General features: G+C 38.2%; 1 protein-coding gene across 1 annotated transcript in view; it reads right to left on the bottom strand.

Annotated features, from left to right (window-relative positions):
* Positions 1–18,417, bottom strand: part of kcnh1a (potassium voltage-gated channel, subfamily H (eag-related), member 1a) — a 58,692-nt gene that overhangs the window by 11,710 nt on the left and 28,565 nt on the right. The window contains exons 8-11 of the mRNA XM_017432972.3: positions 18,060–18,331; positions 10,831–11,030; positions 5,493–5,745; positions 875–1,071 (exon numbers count right to left, since the gene is read on the bottom strand). Of these exons, the coding sequence (XP_017288461.1) occupies positions 875–1,071; positions 5,493–5,745; positions 10,831–11,030; positions 18,060–18,331 (922 nt within the window). The remainder of the gene's footprint in view (positions 1–874; positions 1,072–5,492; positions 5,746–10,830; positions 11,031–18,059; positions 18,332–18,417) is intronic.

Raw genomic sequence — 18,417 nt, 5'->3', positions numbered from 1 at the left:
GGAGGAGGCCCAGAGGAAGACCCATGACACGCTGGAGGGACTATGTTTCTCGGCTGGCCTGGGAACGCCTTGGGATTCCCCCGGAGGAGCTGGCCCAAGTGGCTGGGGAGAGGGAAGTCTGGGTCTCCCTGCTTAGGCTGCTGCCTCCGCGACCCGACCCCGGATAAGCGGAAGAATATGGATGGATGGATGGATGGATGGATGTCTTGCTAATTTTAGCTTTTAGCTAATATTTGGCTAATTTTGGCTTTTAGCTACAATTTTGAAAATTGTATCTTTTAACTAATTTTGCTTCATTTAGCTACTGTTTTGCTACATTGAACTTTATTTACTGAGTTGCTCACTTAAGATTTTAGCAACCATGTTGCTAATTTTAGCTCCTAACAATGGCTTTGCTTATTTTAGCTTTGAGCTATGTTTTTGCAAATTTAGGCTTTTAGCTACAGTTTTGCAAATTTCAGCTTTTAACTACTGTTTAAATCATAACTTTTACCTACTTTTTGCTATTTTTTTTTTTGCGATTTTAAATGTAGCTTTTAGCTAATGTTTGGCTGATGTTAGCTTTTAGCACTGCTTTGCTGATATCAGCTTCTGTCCTGCTTACAATTCAGTTAATTCATTCTTCAACTCATTCAGCTTTCACACTGCATTTATACAGAAAATGTAATTTCTGTAGCTTTTTGGAGTTACTTAGTCTATACTAATATTTTTTAAAGATGTATTTATATTTGATATTCTTTATCGTATTTTCCAAAGAAACTAGTCATTTTGATACTAAACCTATCTGTGGCCATGAAAACAACAGAAGGAAGCCAAGCTGTAGGCATGAAGAAATGAATGCTTCCTTGTTGCTGCCATCTGCGGAGTCACTCACCCTCTTTCGCAGGTTGTAGGTGAGCAGCAGGTTCCTGGAGAAGTGGTTGGCGAACGCCGTGTAGAACTCCAGCACCTTCTGCAGAGCGTCACGTTTAATGACGTGGAGGTCGCAGTAGGTCAGGGCTCTGACGTTGGCGCAGGCCTGAGCCAGAGTCACCTCCTTCCAGAAAACGTCCCCAAATACGTCTCCCTTGCCTGCGGAGGGAGGAGACGCGTTTAAACCTGTGAATTGTCCACAACGTTCATGGCGAACAAGCACACGGATAAAGGCCTTCTTCCTCTGTTTCCCTCAAACATGTCGTGTTTTTTCTAAAGGGCTTCTAAAATGCTTCATAAATAGTTTATTAAAGCTTTAAAAATCAATTATACATATTTTATGAGAACAAATTCCATGTTGACAGACACTGAAGGCTTTTCTTGAGTAAGAGTTGGTGCTTTTTGTTTTCATTTGTTTTTTTTCACTCTTGTTTTTCTCACCTTTAATAATCTATGCAGAGTTTTCCCCCGCATGAGTGAGGTTTACAATCAAGTAACACTATTTATACTTGACTTTAACCACCTGTAATGTTGTTCTAATTGTCTAAAGAACGAATACAAAAATAACCACGTTATAGGGTGTAGTAATCTCATGAAATTAAACATTATACATTAATAATGATTGTGGATGCTTAATAAAAGTTAAAATTAATATCTCAGCTTCTGATAGTTAGTTCCTAACAGCCAAGTAGTTAAATGATTGTATAAATAAAATACTTTTTTTTTTGCATTTTGCATTTTGGTCTTCCACAAGCTATAAGCTAATTAATTAACATCCAAAAATGCTCAACTCAAAAAAGGGTAGAAATTATTATTACTATTTTAGCTTTATTTTTTTGAATACTTTATTTTGAGATTTTATTAACAACATCACAATTATTTATTGATAGGTCAAAATCAGTTCAGGATCCATCAAAATTCAAATAATAGGACATACCTAAAGTAAAATACAACAACAAAAAAGACAAAAAGGGGCAGGATGGGAAAAGGTAGGGTGGGGGAAGGGGAAAAACAGTAAATAAATAAATTTAAGTTTATATTTATGAATCAGAGATAGAAGAAATTATTTTAATCTATTTCTACATTTTCTGTTGAATGTCTGAGTGCTTGACAGACTCGACGAAGTCTTTCTAGCTGAGGGTTATCTGTGCCTCCCTGTTTGTTAAAAGACAAATTAAACGAGTCTTAACTTCAGTAATTAAAAACAAATCATTAAAAAAGGTTTATAAGCTGCTTACTTTTTGATGCTGTTGCTTAATATTTCAATCACTACTGATCGTACGAGCCAAGCATTAATTTCTTCCTCTCAGACTGTGGAACATCATATTCCAGTACAACACATATGGACTCTGTATTTGAACCCACAAGCATAAAACTGAGACACGTTGCTGATAATATTTTTTTCAACCATAAACAAAATTACATATTTAAACTTTTTTATATATATGTAATAAAAATTCTACCCTCATGCACTAAAATGGCATAGCTGTAACTCTTCATTTTTTCCTCATTTGATGTTTGCAGACCCATGAATATGCAAATAGTCTGTCCTCGCGCTCCACCACGTGCTCCTCATCATCACCATCTTTTCTCAGACACTATAGGCTCTTCAGCTGGTTATCAGATAATAATGTGCAGATAAAACTGACTGCTTGGTTTGTCCTTATGCAGAAACATGACAAGGGCACGTAAACAAGATTAGAACTCTGACTTTCATCTGAGGGAAGGGGAAATGCAAAGAAAACGTGATGCTTTGTGAGGGTTTTTTTTTTTTTTTTGACAAAATGGTAAGCTGAAAGTTGCTCAATGAAATGATCAATTAAGGTATATTTATCAACCATGAATACAATTATAAATTATAGATCTTGTTTTGGTCTTTTATTAAAGTCAATTTCCTGTAAGTGCTTGTAGAGAAGACCCAAACCGCAGGCCAAGAATTGATACTAAAAATGCTGACATGGCAGCAAAACAAACTAGAATAACATTGTATACAGAGAAACATAAATATTAAGAAAAAAGGGCATGTAAACAGGACATAAGCAAAGAGTAAGCTCTACCAACAAGGAGGAGGAAATAAACAGGATAACTAATAAACACAACAATACAATACAATACAATTGTACTATTGTACTGAGTGATCAGCATCACAATGTTTGTCTCACTGAAGGATTTCTTGGACAAAACGGCGGTTTTAAAAATCTGGTAAAAACCCCTGTAGTATTTGTTCACAAATAGCCCGAGAAAAAGAGATGTTTTGTTATGTTTGCAGATGTACTTTTCTGTTCACTCTGCCATTAAGTTAATGAAACCCTGACTCCCAGAATCTTGTCCATGGCTTCAGCCTCCATCACAGCCTCCTGCAGGTCAATAGTATCAATTTATCCAAAAAAAGGAGCAGACAGCAGTTTATTGATGAAAAACAGCTAAGATATCACCGCACCTGCGATCTGTCTTTCACTAAATCAATTTTGCTTAAATAAAAGAGAAGCTCTGAGGCTTTAACCAACAAGAAAAAATGTCTGCCTTTGCCTTTTTATTTCTTTTTTTTTTCCTGACAATCAGGATCAAGTGAAGCTGCAGTGGGAGAACAACTTATCGATATTCATTAACGGCCACCGCTAGAGCCGGCCTGACGGGGTCCAGACTGCGCTCCATTTCATCAAGTTAAGTAAGATCTCATTTACTCAAAGGTCTTAGTCCAATAAATCTAGATACCTACTGTATAACGAAACCACCATTGGAAAAATAAAGTATAATTGGGAGTTAGTAGCCTGTGCATTCAATTAGTAAATAGGAATGACTTTAAGCTGGATTTTAATTCAAAGATAATTAATGGAAGTTTAAAGTTTTTCATTAATTTTTGGTTACAGCTCATAAAGTGAAGACATTTTGAGTCTAAAAATGATAGTTTAGATGAGTAACATTTGATGTTATGATTAATGCATTGATTATAGCTGCTTAAATTCCATTGGAAAACTATCATTTGTTGTATAAATGATTATCTGATTGTTAGTTAGTTCCTGTCTCTATAATAAGATCTGCTCAGGTCTTCATCCTACCTAAAACAACAAAGGAACTTGTGTGTGTCAGGGACGTACAAGTCAGTCCAGCATTAAATCCACTCTTTTGGACTCCTGAAGACCTTTACTCCACAGATTGAATCAAACCAGCAGCAAATTGGCAAAGCCTTCTCTAAAAATCAATGAAAACTGGACCGAGTCAGACACAGCAGTGCGTTCAGGACACGTCGCTGTCAGGAGTGTGTGACACGGGTATCGATCCTCACCCGAGACAACTTTAAATCTGTGACTTTCTGCTCACAGAGAGGTAAAATCATGAGGCACGGTCTCAGCGGATCAGAAAAGTTTAAAAAATCTTTTCGTTTTTTTATTTTATTTTTTATTTTTTTTTTTCAGTTTTCTTGCAGAACCAAAATAAAAGCCCATAGAGACAATTTGCAAATTAGCTTAACCTATAACAGCAAATAACTGCACAAATCTGTTCTGACATGTATCATAACAGTTATTTTCACTTTTTCTTATGGTTTTTTCTGCCCGCATTATTCATGTACAATTATGCATGGTTCCAGAGTAGGTGAGGAGACACAATGTGACTCACATAAAACAAAAAATAGCAGTGTGTTTACAGAGTGTAGCTGAGAGGATTGTGTATCAGACTGTAGCAAACACATTCTTGTCCAAATCCTGAACCATCACTCAGCGGAAAATGATCCTCGAGCCGATCAGCTTTTTGCTGAAGTCAGTGACGGTTCGTAAAGTGCTGCTGTGCAGAAAGAGGAAAGAAAGATTTTAGGCCGACTAACCAACTCCTGCTGCTTTCATGGTGAAAAATGGTTTCGCTTGAATATTATTGGAGGGTACTTTGATTAAGCAGCATGCCTGCTGTCGTCTCTGATAGTTCTTTTAGAGTCGATGGACCTCTACGATAATTAACTCAGATAATTGTATTTGTGTAGCAGCTGAACAAAGTTTATATTAAATTACATTTAAGCAGATCTGCATGGTGGCGGGGTGTTCAAACAACTCATTAAGCAAACACTTTTGACCATGTCTCTTATTAACTAAGCATGAAAAGCAAATTGAATCATTAGCTATGTATATTACTCTTGATTTGAAAACATTGTCTCTTTTTTGTCTCTAGTTTATCAAATATCAGACAACAAAAGTCAGGATCAAAGTAACAGATAAAGGACTCAAATAATATTACATTTTTTACACTTTTTACCATTTTTTTGACTGTGGTGCCAACACTTTAAGGGCAAACCTATTTTAATTTCCTTTTTCCTTTTACTATATTGTGTAAAATGTATAAAACTACTGGCCTGGACAAACACTACTTTAGATGGCCTTTCAGAACATGTTTATTTATTTATTTAGAAGAAAAAAGCATTATTGCTGATAGTATCACATTTTCCCCCCTTTCTGCTTACAGTTAATTAATAAACTGCTTTGAAAAGTAATTTCAGTCTAACCTACTTAGTAAACTCTTTACTTTAAGCATAATTTTCTAATGCATCTAAACTTTACACTTGTTAAGAGAAAACAACAGAGTAAGCTCACCTAAAATAGCCACCACCTCATCATCCTGAATGACTTCCAAGGATCCTGACACCACGAAGCAGAGGCTGTCCACACTTTCGCCCGCGTGGTAGATCAGATCACCCGGAGCGCAGTGGATCGTCTGAAACTCCATGGCCAGAGCTCTGAGGCACCCGTCGCTGGCCAGTCGGAAAGCCGGGTGCTCTTTGAAAACCTTCCGGTTGAGATGAACACAAATGTCTGCTCTCATGTCCTTTGGACAAATCTGCAGCACCTGAAAACAAGAAAGGGAGAAAGTTAAGAAAGGCTGGATCGTGTTCAGAGGAGACCCATCAGACATACAGAAAGGTTCCTTTTTAAGTATTGAACTTGTGTTAGAAGTGCTAATTATCACAAAACCATAATGGTGAACTGTGTGACTTGAAACCAAACAAACCAGGTGATTTAAGAGTTTAGGATGCTGCAAGTTCACTGAAATTAAAAACTACATTTGGCCCCTTAACCAGCTGTACACAAAGTTTTGTTTTGTGTGAGTGTGTGTGTGGATGTCCAGCTGCTGTGATAGATGCACTGATGTATTATAGATCAAAAGCAACTGAAGTGACTCTTCTCAGAAGTATGAGACTACTTCAGGAGGATGCTGCTTTCCAGACTCATTTTTATAATACATAAAATAATTAACACAACCTCGTGCAATCTTTGTGTGACTTTATTCAGGTAGATCTATGGTAAATTATCCCTCCTAAAGGGGGCCCTGTAGCTCAGTCTTTCTGACAATTTGTCTTATTTGACCTATTACTGTAGCTTAAAAAATATATAGCAGCACAGCAGCTATCTATGGTCTGTTAACATGTGATTTTACTAATTAAATGGTAATGTAAATGCCACAGAACAGTGCTCAAAGGCTTTAACCGGAGAAACGCACCAACAAACATAGTGGTTTGTAAAAGTGCCTATCCCCAGCAGTCACTGTGTGAGAGACGGGGGACACCCTCAACTCCATCACACAGCCACATAGAGACAAACAACCATTCACGCTCTCACTCACACCTAGGGACAATGTAGAGGTACTAATTACACTAACATGCATGTTTTTGGTCTGTGGAAGGAAACCTGAGTACCTGGTGTACACTCTCTCTCCCTCTCATGCAAGGGGAGAACATGAAAACTGCACCCAGAGAGGCTAAAGGCTGGAAGGCGATCCTGCGACCTTCCTGCTGAGATGAGATGGCTCTAACCACTGCACCACCATGCCATCTTCTTTGAATTTACACTAAATTTACTCTCTTTAACTTTTATTCTACACAATAAAAACTCTGATTCAACAACAAATAATAATATTTTTTATTGTGTACACTTACAGCTCTTACAGTCTGTGATTTGTAGAAGATCTGCAAGTGTATGATGCACACTTTTGTTTGTTATTGAGAAACACACAACAAATGGCAGATGTTGATTTTAGCACACTGTCAGAAATACACCTAAAATAATTTTATTTCAGGTCCTAAACATTTGTTAAGCTGGGGTGCATGGAGCACTATCAATACCTGTACAAAATTAAAGACCTAGTATTAGACTAAGATCATTTTGGAAATTCTACAGTAGTCACAATAGTTAAATCCTTTAAAATAATTTTGAGCAATGTGTTAGCACTCATAGTACAGTATGTGTTGGATATGACTCTCAGCTCTTAATTACACACTTTTAGCTCAATATCGGTAAATGTGACTGAGTTATAGCCATTTATATTTTGGCTCAGGTCAGTTAGCTGAAGGGGTCATGTTGAGCTGGGTTGTAGATGTAAATCCAGTTATTACTTTCTAAAAGTTTCATTAAAATCCATCCGCTGCCTCTTGAGATATTTGACACACATAGGCAAAAATGTTTGCCCGCTTTTTGCCTTTCTGTAGTGACCATTACCAAATGGTGAGACTAATCATAATAAATAAAGATCAGACTGAGTGCAGAAAGGAACCCTTTGAAATTGATTATAAGATTACTACAATGAAAGCTTGTAATCATCTTATACCCTTTTATTACAGTAATAAAAAGGAGATCAGTTTATATTTTTAAGTGAACTTCCTTAAAGTTTCTTCTTCCATATTTTAAAGTAATATTTGTCACTGAAATATCTCCTCATTTTTAGAGTATAAAAATATATATATATATAAATGCATATCTATTTCACTAATTCCACGTGAAGCAAAGCATTTCCAGCACGACTTGATGCAGTTTGTCACGAGGGACACATGAAGGCAGCTATGAGCTCCGTGTCCAGCCGCTCGTCTGCTGAGAGTCAGCGTGTTGTTCACCTCATCATGGCAGGCCGTCGCAGGGATCTGCCTTTAAAACAAATCTCTTTGAAGATAAATGCCAAGCAGAGAGGGATTACGGGCCATTTTTAGCCCCTTTACTGTGGCCTCCAGCCAGATAAAAAAAAAAAAAAAAAAGATGCACAGATTCAAAGAAAGCTTAACATGGCGACACAATACATTTTATAATTTGATTTTGATTATAAGTGAGTCATTTATGCTCACAAGTATTGTTGTGTTGTTAGCAGTCATGGCTTTAATTTGAAGTGAAATGATTTGACTTTGGACAAGTAGGTTTTAATTAGATGCGCTGATGAACTGGCTTCAAATCAACAGAGACGCAGCAGTTCAATCTATCTGCTCTCAGCTTTTAACGCTCCGTTTTCAAACACTCAGCTCATTTTAGCGTCATCTGAATTCAGCTGGATGCTTAAAGGTAACTGCAAACAATATATTTTATGCTTCCTGAACCACACTTTCACAATTTGAGTTCAGTGAATCTTGACATTGTCACATTGGAATATTCCCACGCAGCCAGTGAGAAAGAAATCTATTTATGGAAAAAAAGAAAAATCTTGATCACTTAGTAATTTCACTAAATTATTTTGGTGACATGAAGTTACTGACCTGAACGTCTAAAGTAGCCCCAGATTATAACAGAACCCTGGCAGGTTTGTATCCACCATGTTTCTCATCCTGATGCACCTAACCGTCTGAAACAGAATAAATCTGGACTCATCAAACCCAATGTCCCCTTTCCATTACCCCAGAGTCCAATTATTATGCTCCACAGCAAATTGGAGGTTTTCCTTTCTATTAGTCTCACTGATAAGTGGTTTTCTTGAAGCTCCACAGCCTCAAACTTTGAAGTTTATTCACAATGTGCACCTGGACATGTTCTTATTTTTACTAATAAACCCTGATGAGCTCTACTGTGGATTTTCAAAAGCAGATTTCAGTACATTTAAGTTACTGTATCTCCAAATGTGATCATTAGCGACTGTTTTTCTGACAACAATTCTTCCTCAAAGATGATGAGTTCCCTTTTCCACCAAAGTGACTGGTCTTAATTCTATTTTCATTTCATTTCATCTCATTTTCTTATATTGTTGAATGCAGATCAAGAATGCGACTCTTCTGCATTTTCCAACATAGTTTTTTTAACAAATAAAAGGCTACCTCTTCTTCTTTTTATCTATTTGCTTAATTCAATCCAAGAGGTGACTTATTTGGTCCAGGAAGTTTATTTAAACTATGGAAATTATGCTGCATTTGTTTGATTAACACTTTATTCTTAGGTCAATATTTCAAGAATTGTGGTGTTAAAGATCTAGTTTGGACAAGATCTTTGCTTTTACAGAGTGGCTAAAGGGGCCATGGGACTCTCTGGCCTACATCCTTTTGATAAATAGGAACTAGGCTTATGACCGTGTTTCCCCAGGCATTCTGTGGGGGTGCTACAAGATTATGGGGTGCCGGGATGGCTTTTAAGGGCTATCTGGTTCCCGTATAACCAAAGCAAGAGCTGAGCCTGTATTCATGGCACAAAGTCGAGCTTGTTCCCTGGTGGAGGTTGGACTCCACCAAAGCTACCTCCTTGTCTGATCCTGTTTGGGGTGTTCATGGAAAGGATTTCAAGGCGCAGTCAAAGAGATGAGGGTGTCTAGTTTGGGAATCTCAGGGTCTCGTCTCGGCTTTTTGCAGATGATGTAGTTACGTTGGAATCATCATCAAATGTCAAACAGCTGGGATGAGAGGCAGCTCCTTTAAGTCTGAGGCCATAGTTTTCACCCATAAAAAGGTGGAAAGTTCAATTTGATTCAGGGGTGAGTCTGTGCCTCATGCAGAATAATGTCTGGGAGTCTTGTTCGGGAGTGATGGTAGGATAGAGCAGGAGATGGATCAACAATTGGGGTCCCTTCCACAGTAATGAGGGAGTTGCTTTAAACTGAAAGGGCCAATAAGACATACTCTCAATTTATTGGTTTGTCTACGTTCCTAACCTCACCTACAGGCATGAGGTGTGAATCATGACTGAAAGAATGAGATTCTGGATACGAGAAGCTGAAATGGTTTTCTTTTGTAGGGTGGCCGGGCTCAGCCTTAGAGATAAGGTGAGGAGCTTCATCATCTGGGGGAACATGAAGTAGAGTTGCTGCTCCTCCACATCGAAAAGAGTCATCTGAGGTGGTTCAGGCATCCTATTGATACTGAGTAGGATGCCTCCCACTGGAAGGAGACCCTGGGGCAGACCCAGAACTCTCTGGCCTTGGCACGCCTGGAGAGGGTCGCTGGAGAGAGAGATGTCTGGGTTTCCCTCCTGGACCTGTTTCCTCCCCGACTCTTCCATAGATAAGTGGCAGAAAATGGATGGATTGTGGTCCTTTTAATTATAAGAAAGTGTTCACACACACAATAATGAAACCCAAATGAAATCCAAAAAGGAGAAACTAAATCACTACATTAATTGCTTGGTTTTAAAGGACTAGTTTAACCTTTTTGGAAAAACACTTTCATGCTTTCCTGTTCAGTAATCATAAAGCTTCAGAGCCAGTTAAATCAGCATGAAAGGTGGAAACAGTCTATTTCTGCCCAGAGATAACGCAAATCCAACTCTGCAGGAACCTCATTAACACTTTGTGTTCAGTTTATATAATCCCTACAAAAAATCAAGGGTATTTCAACAGGGTTTACAAGGATTTATTCTTCTTGAGTAACCGTGAGTCGAAATTCAGAGCTCAACTCATCTGAACTGTGGTGACTCGAGAGAAAAAGCTGTTAAAGACGACTGGACAAACCCTGGCAAAAGTTATGCAGTTGTCTGCCTCTGAGGAAGTTCATTCAGCTGTTTAAGTTTGGAGAAAATAAACAGACATGACTCAAAAACTTTTAAATGACGAACATGGTGACTTTGTAAAACATGTCAGAAAAAATAAAATAGCATAAAACTGTTTCAATCAGGAGGCTGTGATTAGCTTGACTAAACTCTCAATCCTTTCCAGTTTGAAATAACAGAAAGTATGAACGATGGGTAATGTTCAACTTACCTTTTCTGTGTCTATACCCCGTGACATGGACCAGGTGGAGGCAATGTAGTCCATAACTCTCTCACTCAAGCCTTTGGGCACCTGGTAGAGTTTCAGAAAGTCCCGCACGCTGTTGAGCATCTCATGGTAGCGGTTTGTGTTGGCGTACATCTGCTGGAAGATGGTTGTCACGTTACCAAAGATGGTGGCATAGAGAAGGGCTGGGGAAAAACAAAGAAGTTATAAAAAAAACATTTGAAGCAATGCAAAAAACGGAATGTTCTTAAAAGAAGAATGATAAATTTTATTGGTTTTATTCCTGAGACAAGTCTCAATGTTGTAGGTAATTGTATAGACTCATTTATTATCATTCATATATAAAGATGAAATTGTCGCAGACTCAAAAAACTCAGGTGAAACTCAAAATAAGGATATTAAGACCTTAATAAGAAACTAAAACACCTGGCATTGATTGAAGGATTGCATGTCGGCCTTCGCCTTTCATGCTATAGTTATAAACTAAGGTCATCTTATGATGTTCAGTACTTCAGGAGATATTTTCCTAACAGACAGACAGTGACACACACAGAACTGGAAAATAGTGAACAAATGGAATAACTGAAACTGAACCAGGAGAGTAAGGTAAAGTGTAAGGGTGATTACTGAGTGAGTGCAGGTGAGGCTAATGAGCAGCCGAACAGGTGTGGTTGATAGCAATGACGACAGAGGGTAACGATAGTCAATGACACAGGGGGAAAACAGGTAAACATAAAAAAATATGCAGAAGAAACCAAATCATGTGTGAAATAAAGACAAATAAAAGAAGTTACCTCAACCTACAAAACAAACATAACCCCTCTGAAGTTATGACAGATGTTTATTGGTCTGATTATGGATTTGTTAAAATAAATACAATATTTGATTTTAAACAGAAAAATAAGTAGGCCTATTTCATAACACCGTGTATGTAGAAATGTATTTCTACCCTTCATTAGCCCTCAGTCTGTTTATAAAACTCAGGAAAAATTCCCAGCAAACCAGGTTTGGTTGCAGATGTTCCTCAAGCTGCAGAATGGCCAGCAAATAAATTCTCCTACGTCTGAAGTCTAAACTTTGCTTAGACATAACATCATTTCAAATTAAAAACTACAGTGCTGGTGGAAAGTTTTAGGACTCTTTCAGGTTTAAGCCTCCTTGGAAGATCCTTCTCTTCGTCAGGCAAATTTTGACTGTCGTCTCAAGAATTATGTGGAAGTTTATTTCTGTTTCGGAACAAATGTACAAGCTGCAGCCAGATGCAAAGGCAAACCTTCACTTCAGCCTGAGACCTTGAATATTCGACACGCTTTTGGTCAAGTTTTGTTTTTCCTGCATTTTCAACTAATCTTCGAGTTCTTGTCGTATAAAAGTACACCCTCAGAATTATGTCATCTTCGGGACTTATCGCAGGCCACCAAAGGCAAAAATCAATAATGCTTTTGCCTGTGTTTTTGTGTGCATGTGTGTGTCTGTAGCATTAGCAAAAAATCTCATGAACAAGTGGGCGGATTTTAGGGAAACTCTAAGAGAGTAAAAACTGGATATACATGTACAACTGGCTGCCACCTCTGATTTACCTTAGAAAACACATAAAGGTCTATAATTCAGTCAATTTCAAAGATATTGAGCTAAAATTGTTTAGTGAGGTAGTACATATACTCCAAGCTCTAACAGATCCCACAAGATCTTGTAATCTTGCCTGAGATGGTTTTACAACAAATCGTAACAGATCACACAAGGTCACATATAACACCATTTACAGCATTTACAAGTTTTGACCCAAACTTATATAACTTCCTTATTCCTTATTATTTTAGAGATGGTGTTACCCATTTTTGCAACATTAGCTCGGTAATACATTTCAAGCCTGCATTGAACCTATCATTATAATCATTTGAAAAAAACAAGTGATAGTCAAAAAAACTAAGTCACTAACACAGAAAAAATGCAAAAATCTATCTTTTATTGTGTTGTTTTACTTGTTTATCCAGATGCTGGGAAATTATTTTAAATACAGCTTTAGGTATGAATGGGTAATAAGTTGATTCAAAGTCCTCTTTAATCTGTTTAATCAAGTCTGAAGATTTTGCTGCCCTTGGTCTGTGACTTGTTCAGGAGCCTTTTGGCAAATTCCTCCTTAATGAGCAATGGGCTCGGTCGGGTTACTTTACCATGAAGGCCTGATTGTGCTGCATTAATAATTGTTTGATCTGAAAAACTCCCACATCTACACAAAAAATCTTGTTCCTGCTCAGAGATATCTTTGGTTTGGCTTTCCGACCACTGAGATTATATTTTCCCCCATTAGTGTCTTTATCACATCCTTAAAAGTGTCATCAGTCTTATTACTGTTTCATGTTAGTAATGGTTTTAATATCCGCGTGGGAAATATCACTAATCATCACTGCGTCCAAATCCGATCAAAGAACTATTTCCAAAAGGAATAAAACTACAATCGCTACAATGGAAAGCATCTGCCTTGATGATGCTACATCCTGTTAGATATTTTCTCTAAACTTGACTTGTGATGGAAGAATGATATGAAAGGCAACAGAGAGCGCGGAGCAGCGGATCTGAGGTGGTTGAACTGGTGCAACAGCTGGCGCTCGTGTGTGTGGATCAAAGTCATCAGATGTCTGCTCCGTGTGAGCAAGGCTCTCCTGCCATAGGAGCACTAATTAGCCCGGCTAGAAGGGACGGAGCAGGAAACACGCCAGCCAAACATTTCAATTATCCTCGGATGATGACAGTAACCTGTGCGTGGAGTTTGTGCGTGCTTGTTTATTTCACGGAGCACAATCAAAGGGTTGGAAAACTACGCATGGGGAATAATACTAATTATAAAGCACAAAAAATTCCCTCTAAAGGAAAGATAACCGCAGCTTTCATCTTTTCATCACCACTGCTAAGCCATTTTATCAAATGTTATTGGCCACTACTAAAGGCAAAAGGGTGATAATGTTTTTGCTTCTGTATGTGTGTGTGTGTGTGATGAATCACCACCATCTGATGCCCGGTATGTCTTCAGCTGCTAAACCTTTGGAAACAATCTAAATCAAGATGGCTGCTGCAGCTAATTAACAACACAAAAATGACTATAACTTCTTCAAATTTACAAATATTGACCTAAAGTTTGGTGTTTACGTGTCTGAGAGTCATCCTGAGCACATACTCCAAGCACTCATCATGTTACTGTGTCTTATATTGTGATATTTTTACAGCCTTATTACTATTTAATGAGACATCTGCCAGCATCAGAATGGTCAGAGCAGAGAGTTGATAGGTCAAGGAATTATACTGAACAAAAATATAAATGTAACAATTGTTTTTGCTCCCATGTTTCATGAGCTGAACTCAAAGTTCTAAGGCTTTTTCTATGTACACAATGGGCCTTTTTCTTTAAAATAGTCAGCTTGCCAATTGCACACTCCATCAAAACTTGTGACATCTTGTGCTGTGTGATAAAAGTGCACGTTTTAGCATGGCCTTTTATTGTGGTCAGACTAAGGCACACCTGTGCAATAATCATGCTGTCTAATCAGCATCTTGATATGCCACACCTGTGAGCTGGATGGATTATCTCATCAAAGAAGAAGTGCTCACTAACACAGATTTACACAAATTTGTGAAAAATATTAGAGAGAAAAAGACCTATTGTGTACACAGAAAAAGTCTTAGGTCTTTGAGCTCAGCTCGTGAAAAATGGGAGCAAAAAGAAAAGTGTTGCGTTTATATTTTTGTTCAGTGTAGACAGGACTGTCAGTTAAAGTCACCAGCGTTGTGGGATGACTGCACCTTGAGCTCCGGTGCAGATGTTTCTTTCTCTGAGAAGCAGGAACTGCTGCAGCAAAAAGAAACTCAATCTGTTTCTGCACAACAGATTCACACACAACAGCACGTCGCAGCACGTCGCAAACAGAGAAATCAAACAGCTGGCTCATTTGAAGGTAGTTAAAGCATAGTTGTCAGAAACCCCAGCCTGGGGCCAACAGTTGCTATAGAAACAGGACAAATGTACAGTATCCCCCCCACCCAGCCCCCCTCCTTACTGTTTCCCATGCCACCCTGCAATCCCTTCCTCACGCTGTGATCCTCTGCTGCCAGCACCGATCCAGCGCTGCTGGTAAAAATAGCAAGAATCAGTGCATCCATATTTCATAGAGAAATATCCTCCCGAGGCCTTCTTTGTTTTTTTTATTTATGTTTCGTTAAAGGAGATTTAGGATAATTTGTCTGTCTCAATGAGCATTTGAGACAATGACAAGTCTGGAAATGAGTTTTGCCGGTTCTCCCCCCGAGATCGTATTCATAAACCTGAACACCAAAATCAAAATGAGAGTGGAGGACTGGGGGGGTGGGGCGGGTTTGAGATGGTGGCTGACAAAAAGTACAGCGGAGGTGAGGGGTGATTGCAGAGGGATCAGAGGGAGCGGTGTGCTAAATTGATGTGGCGGAGTCAGTTATTGCTCCGAGGTGTCGCTCAGCGTGTGCACTCACACATAATGGCACCGTGCTGTACAACTGGTTTTTGAGCCCCCGAAAAGCAGAAGACACCTTGTTAATGTCAAGAAGAAAAAGTATCCCTCCTTCTAAGAACATGTTTGTTCAGTAGCGAGGGAAATTGACCAGTTTTTATCGCCCACCGCCAAAGAAAGAAATGGGCAATCATGTTTACGCCTGTGTGCAATCGTGTCTGTTGAGTTAGCAAAATATCCGATGATCCACTGGGTGAATTTCAATAAAACTCTCAGGAAATAATCATTTGATGTAAATCTACAACTATTTAACTTCTGGAGTCAATCACATTCAGGATGGCCACCACAGCTAGTCAGCATTAAAAAACATAAAAATGGTTGTAACTCAGTCAGTTTGACAGATATTAAGCTAAAATTTAGTGTGGTGGTAGCTGAGAGTCCGCACTAACTTATATCCCAAGCACAAACTGATTGCCTAATATCATTTTTTTTAAACTTTGGCATTAGCTATCGGATTTATTTCATGAACCACTGGTAGAATTTTTATTCAGTCTTTTAAAAATATATCGTTGGGTGTGAATCTATAACTGAATAACGTTGGAGTCAACCAAATTTTAAAAAATGGCTATAACAGCCAATTTTACAGATATTGAGATAGAATTTGGTGTGACAGTAGCTGGGAGACAATCATAATATATATATATATATATATATATATATATATATATATATATATATTCTGAACACTGCGCTGTGCAATAATTACCTCAGGCAAGGAGGTTATGTTTTTGGTAGTGCTGTTTTGTTTGTTTGTTTATCTGTTAGCAAGATTACTTAAAAAAATAATTTACATATTTTGGTTGAATTTTCAGGAAATGTTGGGGTTGTCACAAAAAACAATTGAATAAATTTTGGTGGTAATACAGATCGGACTATTTTTTAACGATGCCATGGTCTTGGATGAGGTTTGTGCTTTCCAAGTGCTTCTAGTTTTGCTCAAGACTTTGGTACTAACTTTTGGCATCAATCACTGGACGGATTTATTGAAACTCTCAGAAAATATTAATTAGATGTACATTTACAACTGATTAACCTTTGGATTCAACCCAATTCAAGATGGCTGACAGAACAAGATGACCTTAGCAAACACAAAAATGGCTATGAGTTAATTAATTTTACAGAAACTGAGCTAAAATTTGGTGTTTCTGGAGCTGAGATTCATCACCAACATGTACTCTGAGTTACGGATTTCACAAGATCTAACATGAGACTGCATGTCTTTGACTAGGTTTGATCAAAACAGCTACAACTCTGTTTCTTCTCATCACATAATGATCTTAGTTTAAAAGTCTGACATGAAAGGCAGCAGGCCTTTCTTTCAAGGAATGTTAGGCCTTCAATTAAAACAAATAATTGTAGCAATATTAGCAAATTAAACCACAGTAAGTATGAAACAACCCTACAGGTAAGAACCAACTCTGAGAAGGTTACAGATGCTAAGATATCACCTTCCTATTCACTAATTCAACAGAGTTTTAATCTTCAGAGGCCTTTTAAATTTGTGCCCAAGAAAACCTAAATAATTCAGCACGTTATCACAGAGCAGACTGGGGTAATGAGTGAAACGTCAGTGCAGTGGATGTCCCTGTGTTAAATCAGACTGGATGGAGCTGACAGTGGTGCTGATGAGATTGAAAAGGTAATTGAAAGTCAAAATTTATTAAGGCTTTCTCAGTGGGATATTGAAAATGCAGTACAGTGTGTTACATTGATATAATAACCGCTAAAAATCTATAATGTTCAAGATCTTTTCTTCAGCAAGCTGTTGTGTAACTCCTGTTACATAATGCGATGTGTCAAACTTGCCCATATTTCAGATTTTTCTTATTCTTATTATTATTATTTTAGTTCTTTATATTTTTCACTGACAGCGGAGCAAGCTCACTTTGTTTGACCAGGTTTAGCCTTCCTTAAAGCTCCAGATGAGAAAAAAAAAAACCCTGAGAACAGAACTGAGCTGGAAGGTAAATTTGACTAAATGGGCCAACAAGAACTCTACTGAGACAGGAGGCTGTAAAACCAGAAAAATTACTTTTATATTTTCAAACTTTGAGCTTTTCCAAAATGTTTTGGGTTTTTTTAAATACGCAAAGTGAAAATATTCACTCATTGCCCCTCATTATAGTTTTTTTTTTTTAATCACCTGTCACAATGAAAGGCAGACGGTTTAACGGTCTGTGTGTGGGTATTTGTTGTCTGTCTGTTAGCAAAATATCTCATGAACCAAAGAATAGATTTCAATGAAACTCTTAAAAAGTAATAACTGTATGTGAATCAACAAGTGACTAACTTTTGGAGTAAACCTGATCCAAGAATCCCGACATAGCAGCTAATCAAACCTAACAAACAGAACAACTGCTATAATTCAGTGAATTTTACAGACATTCAGCTACACTAGGGTCAGCGACATGCATTCCTTCAGTAAACAGTAGTTTAGTTTTTGTTGTTGTTGGAAGATCTAAAATGTTAACATTTTTTTATTTCAGAAAAAAAAAATGTTTATGTCTGACAAAGTCTTAATGTTTTGAGACTGAGTTCTATTTTCTGAACTTCCATGGCTCCATTCATAATTCACTTATTCCCATTTCTGAGTGGACTGTGGCTTTTAAGAGCATATCTTGACTCCTGAGGTGCCTTGCGTGCCGCATTAGAGACGAGAGAACAGCTCCAACTCACATCCGATCATCATCATGGCCACGGCAAAGATCTTCTCTCCGTCTGTCGTCGGGGCGATGTTACCGAAGCCGATGCTGGTCAGGCTGGTCATGGTGAAGTACAGGGACGTGATGTAGACCGAGTCCTTGTTGGGCCCGCCCTCCCACTTCCCAGATCCGCTGGTGTTGAAGCGGTACGGCCGGCCCATCGCCTCCGCCAGGATGTAGAGCCAGCTCTCTGGGCGGACGCCGTTGGTTTCCTCGTCAATGATCTCATAATCACCGATGCTGTACCTGAGGAATGAAGAAACAGAAACAAACTTTTTTATTAAAAAATAAGTTTTAGACTGCATTGGTTAACTTATATAAGGGGTAGGCAA

The sequence above is a fragment of the Kryptolebias marmoratus genome, linkage group LG22 (assembly GCF_001649575.2).
Source record: "Kryptolebias marmoratus isolate JLee-2015 linkage group LG22, ASM164957v2, whole genome shotgun sequence".
NCBI classification, from domain to species: Eukaryota; Metazoa; Chordata; class Actinopteri; order Cyprinodontiformes; family Rivulidae; genus Kryptolebias; species Kryptolebias marmoratus.
Note: the sequence above shows the minus strand (reverse complement) of the source record. Positions and strands in the feature narration are given on the sequence as shown.